This window comes from Vidua chalybeata, chromosome 20, assembly GCF_026979565.1.
Source record: "Vidua chalybeata isolate OUT-0048 chromosome 20, bVidCha1 merged haplotype, whole genome shotgun sequence".
Taxonomy (NCBI): domain Eukaryota; kingdom Metazoa; phylum Chordata; class Aves; order Passeriformes; family Viduidae; genus Vidua; species Vidua chalybeata.
The window spans coordinates 7,060,751-7,079,960 of record NC_071549.1 but is presented as its reverse complement, the minus strand read 5'-3'; the positions used below and the strand labels follow the sequence as shown (position 1 = coordinate 7,079,960).

General features: G+C 57.4%; 2 protein-coding genes across 4 annotated transcripts in view; one reads left to right on the top strand and one right to left on the bottom strand.

Moving 5' to 3' along the window:
• Positions 1–5,380, top strand: part of FAM222B (family with sequence similarity 222 member B) — a 36,311-nt gene extending 30,931 nt beyond the window's left edge. For all 3 annotated transcript variants that reach the window (XM_053961400.1, XM_053961398.1, XM_053961399.1), the window contains one exon: positions 1,180–5,380. In XM_053961400.1, coding sequence (XP_053817375.1) covers positions 1,197–2,744 — 1,548 coding nt within the window. In that variant the 5' untranslated portion in view covers positions 1,180–1,196 and the 3' untranslated portion in view covers positions 2,745–5,380. The remainder of the gene's footprint in view (positions 1–1,179) is intronic.
• A 4,865-nt stretch (positions 5,381–10,245) lies between these two features.
• On the bottom strand, positions 10,246–16,065 carry TRAF4 (TNF receptor associated factor 4). The gene is made up of 7 exons (XM_053961618.1): positions 15,898–16,065; positions 13,038–13,089; positions 12,625–12,729; positions 12,389–12,550; positions 11,906–12,067; positions 11,677–11,832; positions 10,246–11,311 (listed from the first exon to the last, which is right to left on the bottom strand). The coding sequence occupies exons 1-7, from the start codon at positions 16,038–16,040 to the stop codon at positions 10,679–10,681; spliced, it is 1,413 nt and encodes a 470-aa protein (XP_053817593.1). The 5' UTR covers positions 16,041–16,065; the 3' UTR covers positions 10,246–10,678.
• Positions 16,066–19,210: the final 3,145 nt, after the last annotated feature.

Below are 19,210 nucleotides of genomic sequence, written 5' to 3'. Positions count from 1 at the left end.
AGTTTGGGCTGACAAGAGCTTCCTAATGCACAGAAAGACGCTCAGTGCTTTCAGATGTCAGCACCTAGGAAAGGAGTGGGGTGTAAATGGAGGCTTGAGCTGAAGCTTTGATGTGTATGGGGTTTGCAGGGCAAGGGTTTGGTAGTTGGGGGATGCAGGAGCTGCTTAGAAACTTCCCCCATGTCTGATGAAGCCAGTGCCAGCTGGCTCCAGGTTGGACACACCGCTGGAACAACAGCTTTAAGAAGGAGGGAAAACCTGCACGACTGCAGCTGGAGAGAGGAGTGAGAATACATGAGAGGAACAGCTCTGCGCAGACCCCCAGGGCACTGCAGAAGGAGGGGGAGAAGGTGCTCCAGGCACTGGAGCAGAGATTCCCATGCAGCTCATGGGGAAGACCATGGTCAGGCAGCTGTGTCCATCTCCCTGTGCTGTGGAGGTGGAGAAAGTCAGGAGTGAAGCTGAGCCCAGGAAGAAGGGAGGGGTGGAAGGAAAAGGTTTTTATTTCTCATTACCCTACTCTGATCGTATTGGTAATAAATTAACCTAATTTCCCCAAGTCTGTTTTGCCCATGACAGTAGTTGGTGAGTGATATCTCCCCTTCCTTATTTTGACCCTGTGTTTCTTCTTCCATGCCCAGCTGAGGAAAGGAGTGACAGAGCAGCTTTGGGGGCACCTGGTGCCCAGCCAGGGTCAGCCCGCCACAGTATGGTTTCCACCTCAGGATTCACAGGGGCTTCATGTTTAATTCATATCTTTCTGATTTTGAATTCCATGGTAAAAATACTGTGAATGGTTTGAAGAGCGAGGGGGAGGCAGCTTAAATTAAGAGAATAAAAACCAGCCCACCACTGCAAGCTGTGAGGAATATTTCAGCTGGAGACAATCTGATGTTTATAACACGTTACCTGTTTTTGTCCAACTGCAAACATACTCTGATGAGAACATGGTTTTGTTTTGCTCCCCTGGGCAGGTCTTGCCTTAAGCTGAACTAGGGCTTGTGCTGGTCACCAGGTAATAAAGGGAATGAGGCATCTGCTACATGACCCGCTGGTCTGGCAGGGTGAAGTTTCCTTGCCTCTTGAATCCTTGGAGATTTTCTACCCTTGTTATGTGACTGTCTTGCCCTGGGTTTGATCCCTTGCTTACCAGAACTGACCAATTTCTTTTCTCCGCAGGGGACACTACACAGAAAATGAGATCTGCACAGTATCCTACCCCAGCAGAATTGGATGCTTATGCTAAGAAGGTCGCCAACAATCCACTGACTATAAAAATCTTCCCGAACAGCGTCAAGGTTCCCCAGAGGAAACACATACGCCGTACTGTGAACGGACTCGATACTTCGGGCCAGAGGTACAGCCCCTACCCGTCTCAGGCCACCACGAAAACGGGCCTGCTGGCCATAGTCAAATCCCCAGCGAAAGGAATCATCAAGGACTTTGACGGGACGCGCGCGCGCCTGCTGCCGGAGGCGATGATGAACCCCCCCTCCACGCCGTACGTTGCACCAAGCACTTTATCCCACCCGCAGGCGCTCGCTCGCCAGCAGGCTCTCCAGCATGCACAGACTTTGCCGCACCCCCAGAGCATCCCGCAGCACCCTCAGGGTATTCCACAGCCACCCAGCTTACCGCACCCTCAGGGGATCCCGCAGGCGCTGCCGCACCCGCAGAACATGCAGCAGCCGCAGGGCTTGCAGCACCCTCAGACCATGGCACACCAGACCCTGCAGCACCCCCCGAATCCGCTGCTGCAGCCGGGTTTACATGGAGGCAGAAAGATGCCGGATGCAGACGCGCCGCCGAATGTGACCGTGTCTACCTCAACCATTCCCCTCTCTATGGCTGCCACCCTGCAGCAGAACCAGCCACCGGACCTGAGCAGCATTGTGCACCAGATTAACCAGTTCTGCCAGGCCAGAGCTGGCATTAGCACTACCTCAGTGTGTGAGGGACAGATTGCAAACCCCAGCCCTATAAGTCGCAACCTGCTTATCAATGCAAGTACCAGGGTATCTACTCACAATGTCCCTACACCCATGCCTTCCTGTGTAGTAAACCCTGTCGACCATGCTGCTGCTGCTATTCCTCCTGCCTCTGTTAATGTGCCCATGGTCAATATTAACAGGGTGCCACCCGCCTACCAGAACGAAATCAAATCGGTTGCGTGGAACCAGCACCAGCTTGCACATCTGCAGCAAATGTGTGGGGATGCTGCTGGGCCTGCTGGACTCGCAGGGAAGCACCCTCAGAGAGAGATTGCAGGGCAGAGTTTCCCTGGCAAAACTTCCAACTACCCTCAAGAACTGTGCATGGGCCAGTCCTTCAGCTTGAAGCCCCCCATCGAGAAGCCTACGCCTTCTCCGCCTGTGAACGGGTTGCAGGGACCTTTGCCATATACCAATGGGCACTATTTCCAGCCCCTCTGGAATAACATTCTGCCCACGCCCAACAGTGACAGCTCTGGGTCCCAGGACCTCACCATGCCTTTCCATGGGGGACAGCCAGCAGGAGCGACGCTGGATTGTGCAGGAGGAACTCATTACAGAGCTGGAGCTGGCCCATCCAGCCAGAATAATGTGATGCAGACCATGGATTACCTAAGTGGGGACTTCCAGCAGTCCTGCTTCCGAGACCAGAGCATGGCCGTGCTGGGGAAAGTCCATCGGCCTCCCATGAACCGAGCACCTGAACCAACCGATAGTCGAAATCTTCATATTCAACACCCAGGGTATAGATAGGCTGCAGTCACTTTCACAGACAAAAAAAAAAAAAAATTATAGGTTTTAGTCTTAATTTTAATTAATAAGCAAGGCATTTTTAACTTGCAAACTTGTGTGATCATTATAGTACCCATTGGAAGAAGACATACTGTATATTTAAAGAGCTTTGCTTACATGTTATCTCTCTCCTTTATGCATCAAATATTTAACATGCCTTTTGTGTCAAAGAATTTCATTACACTACTTCACGCCACAGCTGTTTCCTCACCGCAGAGTTCCCCTTTGTGCAGCTTTTTTTTTTTTTTTTGCCTTCTGCTGAGCAGCTCCTTGCTGGACTGAGGTTGAGTTGCTGCAGGGTTTTGGAGGCGCATCTGTGCTCCAGCGAGAGCGAGGTAGTGTAGCTGCTTCCATTTCCATCTCAATTTCCTCACGAGATTAAGAGCAACAGAATTTTGTCAGGGAGTAGGGCTTGTTCTCAACTCAAAAGCCATTTCATTAATGCATTAAACATTGACCATTTGCACTGTCTAGAGGCCTGTGTAATTGAAAAAGAGCCTACGTTTGAAAAGAGCCAGCTAGGGGTATGTATTTAGGCTTTAATAGAGGGAGAAGCTTTTCAGCTGTTTCTTGCCCACCTTTATCATTTAGACTTTATCCAAAGTCAAAAGTCTCTGGCAGATTTTTCTGACACTTTCTGTTTTCTGGACAGGGTATGAGGAGGGGGAACAGCAGGTTTGGGATGAAGGCAGCCACGTGGAGCTGCCTTTCTTCGTGTTCCCCCTCCCCACTGCTCTTCCAGCAGCCTCAAAGCTCATGTTGTCTGAATCCCTCGCTGCTAGGAGTCTGGCCAGCCTTGTGTGAAGGGAATCCAGACCCACTGACAACTCCAAAAAGGGTTCAGCCACTTCTCTGGAAGCTGGAATTACTGTCAGGGTGAGGAGATGTAGCTCAGCCCATCCCCGGTGCAGCGAGCGCGGTCCCGCTGTGGGATGGGAGGCAGTTGGTCTGAATCAAAGCTCCTCTCACAAGCCACTGTGGGATTGACAGTCCCCTGTTCCTCTCCATCAAAACACCCCGGATTTAATGGAACAATTCTTCTCCCTGGGAATTAGTGAAGCTGTTTATAACATCCCTTTTTCCCAGGGTCTCGGTGCCTAACTCCTTCTGTCCTTCCCCATGTCACTTCCAGCAGCCAGTTGAGTCAGTGACTGTAGGACACTAACTACTGGGTAACCTCAGCATCTTGTTCTCCTCTGTGTACCAAAACATCCCTTTCCTTTCTAACAGCCGAATTTATTGTAAGTAGAAAATTCCTCATCTCTGTTAACGAGACTAATACTTGAACATAATGATCACAATCAAGTTTGGAAATTAAAAAAAAAAAAAAAAGCAAGAAAAAGTTTAAAAAAATAAATGCATTGATTCTTTCTATGTACACTGGCTAAAAAAATATTGCTCTACACTGTAACTTTTAAGTGTAATATTTCTGTATGAATGTCGCCTGGTAGTGTGGGTTTGAGTAGCATTGTGTATGGGTGAACCCACTGGCCTCTGCCATCCACTGGCCTCCCTCACAGCCCTTGGAAAAACAAAGCCTTAAGTATTTGCTCCTTGAACTTTCCTTAATGAGCATGGTTTAAAAAAATCTTAAAGACATCATACAAAATTTAAAAAAAAAAAATTAAAAAAAAAAGTTTTGAAGTGACGTCATAGTTGGCTAGAGATTCTTAAAAGTTTTTCGTAAATGGGAAAATTAGAAAACATTTATTTGTATTTTTTTAATTTAGAATGTGTAGTCCTGGGCTGTAACAAATATTTAGGTTTCAAAGCTTAGCAGAGTACGTTTCTGACTCCTTGCGTAAGTTAGTACACTTATGTCATTATTTAAATTCTTTTAAGTGTACTATAACCCGTTCTTTAGTGGTAACTCCTGAGCAAAGTTAAGCAATTTGACTAAAGACGGATTAAATTATGTGTTGGCTTGTGTTGCCTTATATTTAAAAAAAAGGAAAAATTGCCTGATTGTGTTATGCCAAATGATAGCAACATGAAGTCCTAATTTATTGTTTATAATCGTATTCCTGCAGTCTTTGTGAAAACTGGTAAATATACATCTATGAAAGAACGAAAATCCTGAGGCTTTTCATGCAATATTTTTCTGAATCCATTCTGTTGGAGCCAGAGTTCGAGTCTGAAGCTGCTTTCCCTACAGTCACCCCGTCGTCTTCCCCGTCCCAATCCCAACCCCAGCGAGGGCTGTGCTCTGACCTCACCCCTCCCTGCCCAGTCAGTCACTGTAAGGTGTTCTGCTCCTTTTTACTAAATAAAACCTTGGCCTCTCCTCTGTTCTGTAGCCTGCTCCAAATCTTAACCCAGACTGTTATTAAAAGCTAATTTTTAACTCCTGCTCTTCTCCCGAGAGCCTGAGCAGAGTCCTGTGCCGTGGTGGTGGTTGCCTGGGAGGTGTTTGGTGGTGTTGGCAGCACGCTGTGAGTTTTTGGGGACTGTTCCGCACAGGTACAGCCACAACCTCCGAGGCTTTGCCCCGGTACAGCAGGACCGGGAAGCAAAAATCCTGCTGAGACTCATCCAGGTGGGACATTGCTTTGAAAAAATAAGAATCATTTTACTATTAAAATATACTGAAACCTTTCCTTTTGGTCTGGGAGTGAGATTTTTCTTTGAACCAACCCTTTTCACCTCTGCAGCAGCCCTTGTTGTGATGGGCACTCCATCCTTCCCTGCTCACCCCTCAAGAGAAGCACTGTCCTGCCTCATTCCCAGGTGGGATGTCGGGAGCAAAGGCTGGATCCATGGTGTAGGTGCCCAGGGTGGGGGTCTGGCTGTGGCACTGTCACCAGGGTGAGGAAGGGAAGAGCCTTGTGGTGCCCTGTGTAGTAGGAGCTATGCCCTGCTCTCCTGGAAACATGGAAAAACCTCCCGTGGTTTTTTCTCTCTGCCCAGTGCAGAATTAAGAGGAACCAGAAGGCCGGGAATGTTCCTTCCCCCTGGGCTCTCCCAGGAGCCCCTTGTTGGGTGGTCACCAGCCTTTGGGGCTCACACTGCAGCTCCTCTTGCCTCTCAGGGTTTGAATCCTGCCAAAATTTTAAAGGGAATTTGTAACATCAATGGTCACCTTCCAGAAGATGGGACCTGCCAGGGTTTCCTCCCCTCTCTCGGGATTGTACATCTCATTTAGTCTTTGCTTCCATCTCTCAGAAGGACAAAACTCCAACCCCATCTCACTGCAAACCTTAGCATCAAAATCCCTCTTTCCTTCCATTCCCCAAATACTATGGACATTTGGTTCCCACATGGTTTTCCTGGAATTTGGGCTAAACCAGGCAGCTTAGCCTGGCTGAGCTTAGGCAGGAAGAGCTGTTTGCCCACAGGCACTGCTGCATCCCTCTCCAGCATCCGGAAATTCCAACAGCAGCCACTCCATCCAGCAGAGCTTCAGGATCCTCTTCTTTGACTCGAAGCTTCTTTGGTATCTGGTTTCTTCATCCATCCCCCCAACAGGAACAATCTCTTCTGCAAGGAGTTTTCAGGAGACTTTCTCATCCTCTTTGCAGCCAGTTGGATGTGGAGCAAGGATCTGGTGGAAAACGATCCAGCAGGGACTTGGTGTGAGCAGCTGCTGCCTCCACCGAGGAATCACCTGCAGCCACAGCTAAACTGAGGGCTTTGAGTAAAATCCAACATTTTAAAACTCCATCTTTTGGGCCAAATGGGTTTTTCTTCCAAGGATTTTGACCCAAGGTAGGCAACGCCCAGATGTTCTCTGCGAACTCCAGCAGCTCCGGCAGCTTGTGATGTTCAGAGAGGAGCAATCTTGGGGATGCTGCAAAAATTCAGAGCTGAAAAAAATCCTGAAAAAAATCCTTATGGGATCCTGGGAGGTCCAGAGGGTGGAGGAACCAAAGGAAAGTGGCACACTGTGGTCAGCTGCTGGAGGAGCATACATTGGACACCCTCCAGGCAAGAGCCCTCTTGCCTTTTGGATGCTCTTCAGTGTTCAACAGAGGCAAATTGCAATAAAATTACTGGAGTGTTTTATCTGCTTAGTTTAAGTTAATTTCAAAGCTGTTGTTAATTTCAGGCTGTTGATTCTGCTGGGGTGGCTGCAAGCCTGAGAGATGTACGGAGAGTGAAGTGAGATTGCACCAAAAAACTGCTGTGAAATCTTGTCAATTTTTACTGCCCTCAAATCCCCCAGTCCAGGGGGCAAATGGGGAGGGAAGGGGCTCAGATGGGTCTTTAATAAAGGATGTGCAAAGGAATTTTTTCTCGCATTTTTCTCCCTATACACTATCAATGTCTGATTTCATTGTCTCGGAGAAGAAGCATCAAGAATCAGCACAAATCAGGGCTCTATGGTGTGAGCAGATGAAGTGGTTTTCCCAAAAATCCTCCCTGTCTGCAATCTCAAAGAGGTTAAAAAGGTTTGAGGTTATTTGGAGCATCTCCACTGTGGTGGGGGTCTTACACAGTCAAAGGGCCCTCCAGGTGGGGTCTTCCTCGATTTTTTGGGTATTTAATAAGATTTTCCTCTATGATTTGAGCATCTTCTGAAGGTCCTTCCGGTGTCCCAGTGATGTTGGGACAACGGAGCAGGGAGTGAGCTGGCAGCACAAACCTTTAGAATAAACCCTCAAACCACCAAGTTTCCAGGAAGCTTATTTTTAAACTTGAGGCTAAATTTAGTAGCAAAAATCGATTTGTCTCCCTCTCCTCCTTGAGCATTGAGAGCATCTCCCCCTCCTGCTTTTCCTGGAGCCCAGGCCGTGCCGGGGAATCGCTGCCACGCTGAAGGTTAAGAGGTGCTCCAAGATCCGGCTGACATTTCCAGACGTGCCCAGGTAAACGGAGCTGCAGCACCCACCAGCACATCCCACAGACAGGGCTGGAAAGGGGCTGGAAAATCAACCCAAAAAAGGGAAAGCGGAGTTGGGAGTTGGTCCCTGAGGTGGGGATGGGGACAACTCTAAGCTCCCAGAGTTGTTTTGTTCATCCAGGCTTCCTCCAGCACCGCTGCCCATTTTTAGTTCACAAATTATATAAGGATTTTGATTTTTTTTTTTTTTTTATAAGGCAGCTGGTTGGAACGAAGGGTTGCCAGCACCCTGCGTGTGGGCTGGTCAGAGGGACAGGGCTGTCCCTGTACTCTGTATGGGGGGTGTGTATATATACACACAAATGAAAATATGGAAATAAAATGTATGTAATAAATATAAAATAGAAAAATATAAAATATAAGGACAAGAATTATAAATGGCTATAAATACAAATAAAATTATGATAAATATGAAAGATGGAAGCTGTGTAAATATACAGCTAGAATTTCTATAATATACAATACTAAAATATTATGTAATGCAATTCTATTGATATATGCAATTTGATATAATTATATAAATATATGAATATATGAAATATTACATTTAATTTTTAAGTATTATATATAAAACATATATTAACGATAAAATAAAAAATAAGTATAAAATGTGTAAGGATAAAACGTATATTTAATACGAATTATAACAATTTGTTAACGTAGCAATTATAATGATTAAAATAATAATGATAATTATTATTCATTTATATAAATTATACGGCTATAAATTTCTATTAACATCTTCCCCTCCCCTCGGTCCCCACGCGGCGGCGCCACTGAGCCGAGCACCGGGCGGGGACGGGGACACGGGGACAGCGGGACGGGCTGGAACCGGCACCGGGATGGGCTGGAACCGGGCACCGGGATGGGCTGGAACCGGTACCGGGACGGGCTGGAACCGGCACCGGGATGGGCTGGAACCGGCACCGGGACGGGCTGGAACCGGCACCGGGATGGGCTGGAACCGGCACCGGGACGGGCTGGAACCGGTACCGGGACGGGCTGGAACCGGTACCGGGATGGGCTGGAACCGGCACCGGGACGGGCTGGAACCGGCCCCGGGACGGGCTGGAAGCGGGCACTGGGACGGGCTGGAACCGGCACCGGGATGGGCTGGAACCGGGCACCGGGATGGGCTGGAACCAGCACCGGGATGGGCTGGAACCGGCACCGGGACGGGCTGGAACCGGGCACCGAGATGGGCTGGAACCGGGCACTGGGACGGGCGGGAAGCGGCCCCGGAATGGGCTGGAACCGGCCCCGGGATGGGCTGGAACCGGCACCGGGACGGGCTGGAAGCGGCACCAGTGTGGGCCAGCACAGGTCACCAGTATGGGTTGGCACTGGACATTAACACACGGGTGGCACTGGGCACCAGTACAGGCTGACACTGGGCACCAGTATGGGCCGGCAATAGACTGGCAATAGTCGCCAGTTTGGGCTGGCACTGGGCAACAGTTTGGGCTGGCACTGGGCACCAGTATGGGCTAGTATGGGTCACCAGTGTGGGCTGGAAGTGCCACCACTCTGGGCTGGCACTGGGCACCAGCGCAGGCTGACACTGGACACTCCAGGCACCAGTAAGGGCAAGAGCTGTCCGGCATTAGGGGCTGGCATCAGAAATCAGCATGAGGCTGGCACTTGGCACGAGCATGGGGTGACACTGGTGCCAGTGTGGGCACCAGTACAGGCTGACACTGGACACCAGAATGGGCTGGCATTAGACACCAGTTTGGTGGCCCAGTATGGACTGGCACTGGACACCACTATAGGCTGGCACTGGGCGCCAGTATGGACCTGCACTTCGCCCCATTGCAGGAATGGCACTGGGCACCAGTACAGGCTGGCACTGGGCAGTGGGGTGGGCTCGTATTGGGCACCAGTTTGAGCAGGAACTTGGCACCAGTACAGGCTGGCACTGGGTACCAGCAAGGACAGGAGTATTTATTGCCCAGCTCCCCAGGGCCCCGGGCTGCCACACCGGGCTGGGACCTGCTCAGGGGGGACATTCCTGGGGGAGGGGGTGGGAACGGGGTATGGGGACACCCCCGGCAGTGCTGCTCCCCCCCACCCCGCCCAGCCAGGACCGCAGGGTGCAGCTAATTAGGGCCTAATTACATTAAACCGGAGCAGCACTAATGCAATTGTGGGATTATCCTGCAGAGACAGCGACCCCCCCATTGCTGCCGGAGTGACGGGAGGGGGGTCAGACACACGGACATGGGGCCTGATCCAGCCCGACCCCCCCAGTCTGCCCCAGTGCCCCCCACCATCGCCCACCCCCTGCTCGGGATGCCGCCCTCCCCCGGGGCGTTAATTACCCCAGCGCTAACGAGGGGCTGATGGGACATTGGGGGACTTGAAGGGAAACAGCCCCCCGGGGCTGGCGACTCCCCCATCCCGGCACAACCCCGCTGCTGCCGGTGATTACCGAATTAACCGGCTCCATCTGAGCCCGTCTGCCGCCGGGATGTGGGTCAGGGATTACCCCTCTCCGTGCCCCCCAGCCCAGTCCCGGCTCTCCCCGTCCCCAGCACCCAGGAGCATCCCCCGGTCCTGCCATCCCGATCCCGGCAGGCAGAGGAAGGAGGTTCAGGCAAAGGAAGGAGGTTCAGGCGGCCGTAATAAATACAAGAAAAGTTTATTGAAAAGAAGAAGATGTGGGGAGGGGGCAGCAGCCCCAGCCCGGGGTAATAAATAACAACCTGGGGAGCACCAGTTTACAAAATATGGCTCTGGCCAGTGGGGTCCTGCAGGGTCCCCAGCAAGGCTGGTGGGGGCTGCTGGGCACCTCGGGGAGGGGCTTAGGGGGCCCAGCCCCCTGGCACCCCCCGGGCACCTGAGAAGGGGCTGCCCCAGGGGGCAGCTGGGGCTGCCGGACAGTCCCAGCCCCAGGAGGGACGTGGGAGCAGCCCCATCCCTGCCTGTCCTGAGAGCCACCGCGGTGCCACGGCAGCGTCCCCAAGCCGGGGGCACCGGCTGCGGGCAGGGGCTCAGCACCACCTGGGGCACCCCTGGGCGGGCACCCCGGTCACATCCTGTCCCCCTCCGGGGCTCAGGCCAGGATCTTCTGGGGGATCTCCACCGAGGCTTTGATGAAGATGGCGTTGTCCCGCACGTAGTTCCGTTTCCTGATGTCCTCGTGGGAGATGAACTTGGGGTAGCCGAAGCCCAGGGTGCTCTCGTCCAGGGAGCTGCGCGAGGCTCCCGGCTTCTGGAAGTTTTTCCAGTTGGGGTCGGGGTGGAAGGTCTCGGTGATGTGCTGGGGCTTGGAGAGCGAGGGGTCACTCTGGTCCAGCAAGGAGAAGGTGACGCGGTAGGAGAAGGGCCACTCCAGCAGGTTGTCGTACTCGCCCGGCAGCACGCGGATGTAGACGGACAGGTGGCTGCTCTCCCCGCTGCCATTGCCGTTGAGGAAAGCCGACACCTGGAGCTTGTAGCCGTACTTGTGGGTGTAGAACGGGGGGCTGAAGAACTCGTAGTTGCTGCGGGCTTTGGCCTCCTGCAGCTTGCGGGCGTAGTCGGCGATTTTCCAGATGAGGATCCCGTCGCTGCTCACCGACAGCTCCTCCACGTCCCGACGCAGCTCCAGGATCTCCTGCCGCTGCCGGCTCACCAGGGCACACACCATGCCCAGGTGGGTCTTGGTGCTCTCCTCCAGGTGCCGGCCCATGGCTAGCTTGGGGCACTGTGGGGACAGCAGGACCGTCAGCAGGAGGGTGGCAGGGACAGCATGGGGACACGGGACAGGAGAGAAGGTACCGTGGGAATAACATGGAGATGTCATTGGAGCATGGGGGTACTGGCACAGGGGTGTCATGGGGACACAGGGGTGGCACAGGGACACCTGGTTGGGGTGGCAGGGCGACGCTTGGGTGGCAAACACAAGGGTGAGATCACGGAGCCACATGGATGGGACTGAGCACAAGGGATGGGATGGACGTCAGGGCAGAAGCGGTGTGGAGGTGTTGTGGGGCACAGGCGTGACACGGTAGGGACAACACCCCATGCCCAAGGATGCCAGGGCCGGTTGGTCTCAGGGACAACACTCACCCGGTGCTTGCAGCCAGCTTCCTTGAAGGGGCACAGCAGCATGGCAGTGTTGCAGCTCTCCTTGAGGTGGGTGGGCACGTCCTCCCGGGCAATGCTGGGTGTCCCACACTGGTTGGGGCACGGCACGGGGTACCGGGGACACTGGTACTGGTGGTTCTGGGGAGGCAGAGAGGCTGTCAGCTGGGGCTGGGAGATGGCAGGGTGAGGGTCCACATGGGCTCCAACTCACCTGGATGGTGTCAAAGACGAACTCCTTGGAGCAGTAGGTGCAGGGCTGGGTGCGCTTGGGGCACTCAGCCAGGGCGTGCTGGGACAGCAGGCGCCGCATCATGCGGGCCCCGCACTTGTTCTCACAGTACACACTCTCCTGGGGACACGTGCCCTGGTGGCCCTGGGGACCACGACAGCGTCATCACCCTCTGGCTGCCCTCACCAGCCAGCCCTGACAGGGATGAGGACGCACGGTGCCCCCACAGCCAGAGGGCACAATGACGAGGAGCCCACATGTCCACATCCCCCCCAAGGCTGCCCCTGCCATGATGAGTCTCCTGCAGTGTTCCCATACCCAGGCTGTGTCCCCGTGGTGCCCCTGCAGCCCACTGGGGTGCCCACACATCCCGGCTACACCCCCACAACACCCCCAGCACAGCCATGTCCACCACAGCACCCTGGCCAGCGGTGTCCCCCACAGTGTCCCCCCCCCACTGCCCACCTCGAAGGCCTCCCCAGTGAAGTCGCTGGCGCAGAACTCGCACTTGACCCTGCGCTTGGGGCAGCCGTGCTGGACGTGCTCGGGGAGGTCACGGCGGCTCAGTTTGGCGCTGCACCGGTTGGGGCAGGGGATCACGTTGAAGCCACAGGTGCCAAGATGGGCCTGGGGGACACAGGGACGGTGACAGGAAGGCCTCAGGGTACAGCTCTGCCCCCCACATCCTCTCACGGCCCTACCTGGAGGTGCTTGATGAGCCCGCTCCAGCGGCAGCCCTCCTCGCTGTGGATGCAGCGGATGGCCAAGCTCAGCACCTGCGCCTCCAGCTCGGGGTCAGGGTAGATCTGGAGGGGCAGCAGTGGGGTATCAGCATCCTGCAGCGGGCTGTGGGGGCACACAGCCCCCGGCACAGCCTGGCTGGGAGCCCTGGGCACGCTGCCCGGGGCCGGATCCCCCCCGGGCACACCAACAAGCGCCCTTTGTCGGGAGCGGGTTTCCGCTCCCCGGCCCCGCGGCACAAAGGGCTCTTGCTTCCGCCCGGGCGCCCGTGCCAGGCCGGCGTGGCTGTGCCAGGCGCTGTGCAGAGCTGGGGACGGCCCCTTGGTGGGGATGTCCCCTTGGAGCAGGGTACCCATCCGTGTGCCAGGCTCACCTTGGCGTAGTCCAGGGGCAGCTGGTCCTCTGGACACTTGAAGACGCCTTCGCTGCAAGACACAGAAGGCTCGGGATCACTCGGGGCTGGTGACACAGCCACGATGTCCCACCGGGTCCCTGCCATCCCCACCCCAGGACATTGGTGCTGTCCCTGCACTGCTGAGCGCTCACCCCGTACCAAATCCAGCCGCCACCCTGGGGGAGCCACGGCTCTAATCCTGCTCCATCTGTCTGAGCTGGGAAATGCCCCCGCCAGACACCCCCCCCAGGCAGCCCCCCACCCCCCGGCCGGGCACGGCGGCCGCGGTCCCCAGGGGCCTGGGCCAGCCGCCGTGAGCGTGGCACCATCTGGAGCCCCGGCAGCCCCTGGGCCATCCCGTCCCCTGGGATTAAGGAGGGTGCCAGCGGCTGGCCAGGAGGGGGCCAGCAGGGGCCGGGGCGTCCGCAGCCCCAGGTGCCGGGGCCCAGGGGAGGTGGGGGAGGGCAACAGCTGGGCGCCAGATGTGCAGCCCTGATGCGCGTGGCCCTGGGACTCCTGCTCCACAGGAAATGGCCCCAGCAGCCACCACAGTGAGTCAGGACAGGGGGACACGCAGCCCCCCTGGAGGGGTCCCCATCCTGCTGGGCCCCCAGGATGGGGTGTTCCTCCCGAGAGCTGTCCCTGAGGTGGGAAGGGCTCTGCTCAGCCCTGCCATGCAGAGGAGCAGCATGAAGTGGAGACAGGGACCCAGCCAAAGAGGCAGCCTGGCCTGTGACAAGGCTGGCCAGGAGTCACCATCACCTCTGGTCCACACATCACTGCGCCCAGGGGTTGGAGAGGGTGTCCATGCATGATTTTTGATGGACATTGGGGTGGGAGACCACAGGTGCTGCCTGCAGGGACATGCAGAAGGGATACAAAGGGACCCTGTGGCTCTGCTGTCTTTGAGGTGACACTGAACAAGGCTGTCCTGCCTGGACAGCCCTTGTGCCCATCTAATCACTGCAAGCCCTTGGCAGGCACTGGTGTGGCCTCGACCGGAGCTGCCAAGAGGATGTGAGACGCCGGGACGGAGCCAGCAGTGCCGCCGGGCACGCGCCAGCCTGGGCTGCCTGGCCACGGCACGGTCACGTCCCCTGCGGCCACCAACCCTGTGCTGGGAGTGCAAGTGAACCCCAGGAACCACAGCCCTGAGGGGTGTGACCCACGTGAGGAACAGCTGCAACCAGCTCTGCCACGTGCCCACTCTGTTTGTCACAGGTGGTTTCGTGGGAGTCATCAGGGATCCACTGAGATAAGGTGCTCCAAGACAGGGCCAGGCACCCGGCCCTTCCCGGGGAGCCCGTGGCATTGCCTCGTGGCTGGCATTGCCCTGTGGCTGGCATCACTCTGCTGCCTTTCCAGGGCTGCCAGCTGTGCCTGCACCCCGTGCTCTGTGTTGGGGTGCTGGGGCTGGCGGGGAAGTGGGACGATGACCCGAAGCCAGCGCCTAATCCCCGACAAAGCCTCCCCATTCCTCACGCTTGGCCGGGCAGGGAATGTGCTGAGGCAGCACCCGGGGGGACCGTCCTTGCCTCCGACCTTCACGGCCTGTTGGGGCACAGCGAGGTGATGGGGCGGGGAACCCGGCACCCCCGGCACCCCCCGGCACCCCCGGCACCCCGTCCCAGCACCGCGGTGCGGCTGGATGGCTCAGCCCATGGGAGCCCCAAACTGATCCGGGGCAAACACGTTGTGCTCGGGGGGACCCCCGAGGCCATTCCCCCCGGCAGAGCGGAGGTGCCGGCGCGAAGAGTGCGGGGGAGCGGGGGGGGGGAACAGATGCGCTCTGACACGTGCCCCGGGGAACGCCCGGTTTCACAGAAACCGGCCCCGGTGACGGGGGTGCCCGTGAGCTGTCCCCGGGCGAAGGTCGCTCCGGCTGGGAAAGGCCCGGGGTGACGCTTGTCACCGCCCGGAGAGAGCACGGGCACCCCCTCGCCGTGCCCCGCGGGACCCCCGGGACCGCGCCGAGTGCGGCGGCCGGGAACCGGGGCAGCACCGGCCCCGCACGTGAGCCCTGGCTGCCGGTACCGGGGGTTCCAAACCGCAGGAGTCGGAAGAGGCCCCGGCTCCTCGCTCTCGTCCAGCGCACACGGCCGGGTCGCGCTCACCCGTGGTCGCGGGGACAGCGGGGTGGCCGTACACCCCTCCCCAAAAACACCCCCGGCCACTTCCTCCGCCGGGGCCGGGGCAGGAAGGGGTTAAGCTCGATTCTCGAAACTCGCCGCTCCGGGCTTCACCCAGCCCTCCTCTTCCTCCTCCTCAGCGAAAGGGGCCACGGGCCGCTGCACCCGCGGGGCGGCTGTCACGGGCTGGGCGCGCCCCGCACCCCCTCCCTGCCCCGGGGCACCACCGGGCACCCCGCACCTTTCCCTGGCCCGAGGCATCCCTGGGCGCCCCGCACCTTTCCCGGGGCACTCCGCGTCTTTCCCGTGGCACTCCGCATCTTCTCCCGGGGCACACCGCAGCCGTTCCCCGGCCCGGAGCACCCCCGGGCACCCCGCATCTTTCCCCAGGAGCCCCGCACACACCCAGGCACCCCGCGCCCCTCTCCGGCATATCCCGCATTCCCTCCCGGGTCTGGGGCATCCGCACCCCCGTGCACCACGCACTCCGACACCGCCCAGGGCACCCCGCACCCCTCTCCGGGGCAGCCCCGGACACCGCACCCCGGGGCCGGCGGCGGATGGGGGGTGGCGATGGCGGGGAGCACCCGCTGCCGCCGGGGTGCGGAACCCCGGATCGGGCGGCGCGGGGGTGCGCGACCGGGGTCCCCCACGGGGGAAGGGGGAGTAACGTCAGGTCGGGTCGGCCGTGGCGTGATGCGGGGTCTCACCTGAGGAACTCCTGCAGGCAGGTGTCGCAGAAGCGGTGGCCGCAGGTGGAGACGCGGACGGGCTCCCGCATGGGCTTCCCGCAGAGCGGGCACAGCACCCGGCGCCGCGGCCGCTCCAGCAGCTTGTAGTCGTAGCCCGGCATCCCGCCGCCGCCCCGCGCCCGCCGCCGCCGCCCCGCGCCCGCTCGGCTCCGCGCTCCGCGGCCGGCTCCGCCCGGAGGCCGGACGGGGCGGTGGGACCGGCCTGAGCCCGCCCCGCGATGGGGGACGGCATCGCCATCGCCACCGCCCCCCGCCCGGACCCCGCCTCCCCGCACGGGGCGGGATGGAGCGGTGCCGGCACCCCGGGGGTTCGGGGAGCAACACACCGGCGACAGCCCCTCCAAGGGGTTTGGGGTGCAGCACATGGGAACAGCGCCCTGGGGACCTGGGGAGCACCCCAGCGGGCACAGCCCTCTGGGGGGGTTTGGTACCCACCACGCTGGGAACAGCCACCGCGGGAGTTTGGGGAGCATCAACATCACATCACACACGGTCCCCTCACCCACTGCAGCCTCCCCTGGCGCAGGGCTGGGTTCTGGGGGCACACACTGCGGTGTCTTCCCTCACCCTACGTGCCCTCCTTGACTCAGAGGTGTCCGAGGGGTGTCACACTCCTGCAGGTTGTGCCCCTGAGCGAGGCTGGAGGTGGAATACAGCTCCCAGTCCTGCTCCTACCACAGAGAGCAGCTCGTGTCCCAGCCACCACCCACAGCAGGACATGGAGGGGCTGCCCTGAGTCCTCCACGCCACGGGCACGAGGGGCACACGCTCCTGTGGCTTTGTCTTGCTGGGAACTCACACCCCAGGCTGCAGCCAACAGCCTCCCTCCAGCCACGGTTTGTAACTGAGCAAGAGCCTGGAGGAGGGAGAATAAAAGCAAATCTGTCTGGCTCCAGCCCCCTCGTCACTCTTTCAGAAATCAGAGCAGCATATGGGAGTATTTGCCCCTTTCCCCAGAGATGGAGCTGAGCAGATGACAGGCTGTGAGCATGTGTTAGTCCCACCAACGCTCACTCCAGCCAGCTTCCCATTAAGGGCGGCAGTTGCTCCAGACCCAAATGTTAGCAGTTTTCAATTAGCAAATGGCAGAGGAGAGGGATTCCTGGGGGACACGCTGAGCAAGTCGAGCTCTATCACTTGTCACTCAAGGAGCTCACGTTACCCTTCTCCCTGAGAGGCTCTGCTTAAAATAAAACCCTGCAGCAGCCCGGGGGAAGGCAGCCTGCTCGCTGCCAGAGCTGCCAGGGAGGGGATGGGTGGCTCATTTCTGGGGTTACCCTGAGGGATGGCAGGTTGTTCTGAGCTGCACTGGGGCTCCCAAACATCAGGGAACCTTGTACTGGGGTACTGAGCACGAGCTGCCATCAGCAGGGGATTTACCAGGAGATGCGAGTCGCTGCTCAGATGATGGAGAGCACTGAGCTAAACTTTAACCAGCTCCCAGTGCTACTGGAAACCCGACAGGTAAAAACAAGTGACAGTGGGCAACTGTACAGGGAGTAGTGGGGAGCAACAGCCACCTTGAGCTGGGGTTGAGGTGCTCCCCGGCCGGGTTTGCTCAGGGCTGTGACACCCCCAGGGCAGGATCTACCAGCAGCCCCACGGTCCAGCTGGTTCTGCCACTCTTTGCCAGCAGAGCCCGGAGCCAGGCTGTCTCCAACAAGAGATAGGCACAACCCAGACACTGCCCCTGACACGCTGTGACCTAGCCCCGACTAAAAGCTGTCCCTGTACACGACTCTGGGACAAGGTTCAGGCCAAAAGGACAGGTCCTTGGTATCCTGGGGGTTGATGGGACTCCAAAGACAGGACACATCAGTCCTGTAAACACAGGCAGCCTGTGCCTCCGATGACAACCATGAAACAGCCGACTTTTATCATTATTTACTGCTTCTCTTTGATGTTTTAAAATTATTCTTCCCTAACCTCACTGAAGAGCATCTCTGCTAATTAGCCAGGAGCTGACAAAGCCATCAGAAGGTGCTGGCTGTGCCGGCAGGGCGGCTGGGAGGTGTCAGACCCTGCAAACAAAGATCCCTCCTTTTCCCCTCTCCCCGAAGCAAAGCCCTCCCCGCCCTCAACATCACAGCCAGGCATTTGTCTCACACAAAGGCGACACTCAGGGCAATTCCCTTTGTGGAGGTGATATGTTCCCTGTCTCCCATGATGGGTCACTTCTTGAAACCATCTGAGTTCGGAGAGGCCTCTTGTTCTCTTCCCCAGCCTTTCCCTGCTACTCCATCCCTCCGCCTTCTATTTAACCTAAACTGGAGGGACGGAAAACCGACGCTCCGGCTTCTAAACAAGTTAAGGTGGAGCCTTTCGCCCCAGGGATAGGAGTGGGGAGAGTCCTCTCCCGGCTGCTGGGGCCTCGTGCCCAGGGAGGGCAGGGTAAAGGGATCCAGGCAGACGGACAGAGGGACAACAGCCGCACCTCCTGCCTAAGCCTCGTGGGAATGAGGATACGACCTCGACAGAGGTGCCGGAATCAAAATAAATCAGCTGCCGGATCAGCAGGCAGTTTCCTGCTACAGTAACGGCCCCAGGTCAGCAGGATCTTATTTGGAACAGGGACAGCCTTTCCCTGGGTGACAATGGCCACAGGGGACCCGCACCAGGATGCACAAGTGGGGACCAGGCAGCCTCATCCCACATCGCCTCCCCTTCCCACTCCCCTCCGGCCCTGCCTTTCCTTAGCAGGAAGAGCCGCGGGGACACTGATCCACCACCAGCTCCACACAGCACAGGAACAAAAAAAGGATAAAGGGAGAAGCCCCGAGACCTGCAGATTTCACCGGGAGCTTCTGCAGGGAAACAAAGCAGCAGACGTGAGGAATGCAAGTGGCCTATTTGCCCGGGCTGCTCTCTGCCTCCGGCAGCACGGACATGCCTCGGCTTGTCGTTCCAGGAGCTTTTGTTGCTCGGGGCTGGGGGCCTCTTTGTTTCCTTTACCCTTTCGCTAGGCTTGGTCACAGCCCGGTATTAAATTATTCAAATGATCTCGCTGGGCTTCACAGCTGAACTCCTGTGTGGAGAGCCCAGGCTGTGAAATCCCGAGGGCTCCAGCCCTCCCCGGAGCCCCTGGCCCAGCACAAAGGGCACTGCTCCACATTGGTTTCCCCATTCTCAAGCAAAGGATCCCAATATTCAAGCTGGTGACACCTCCAGCGTCAGTACTGCAGTGCAAAGGTGCCGTTAAGCCATAAAATCATCCACCAGTACACTGATAGGAAGCAGGTGGGGGGGCCGCACCCCTGGATTTGGCAGCCCA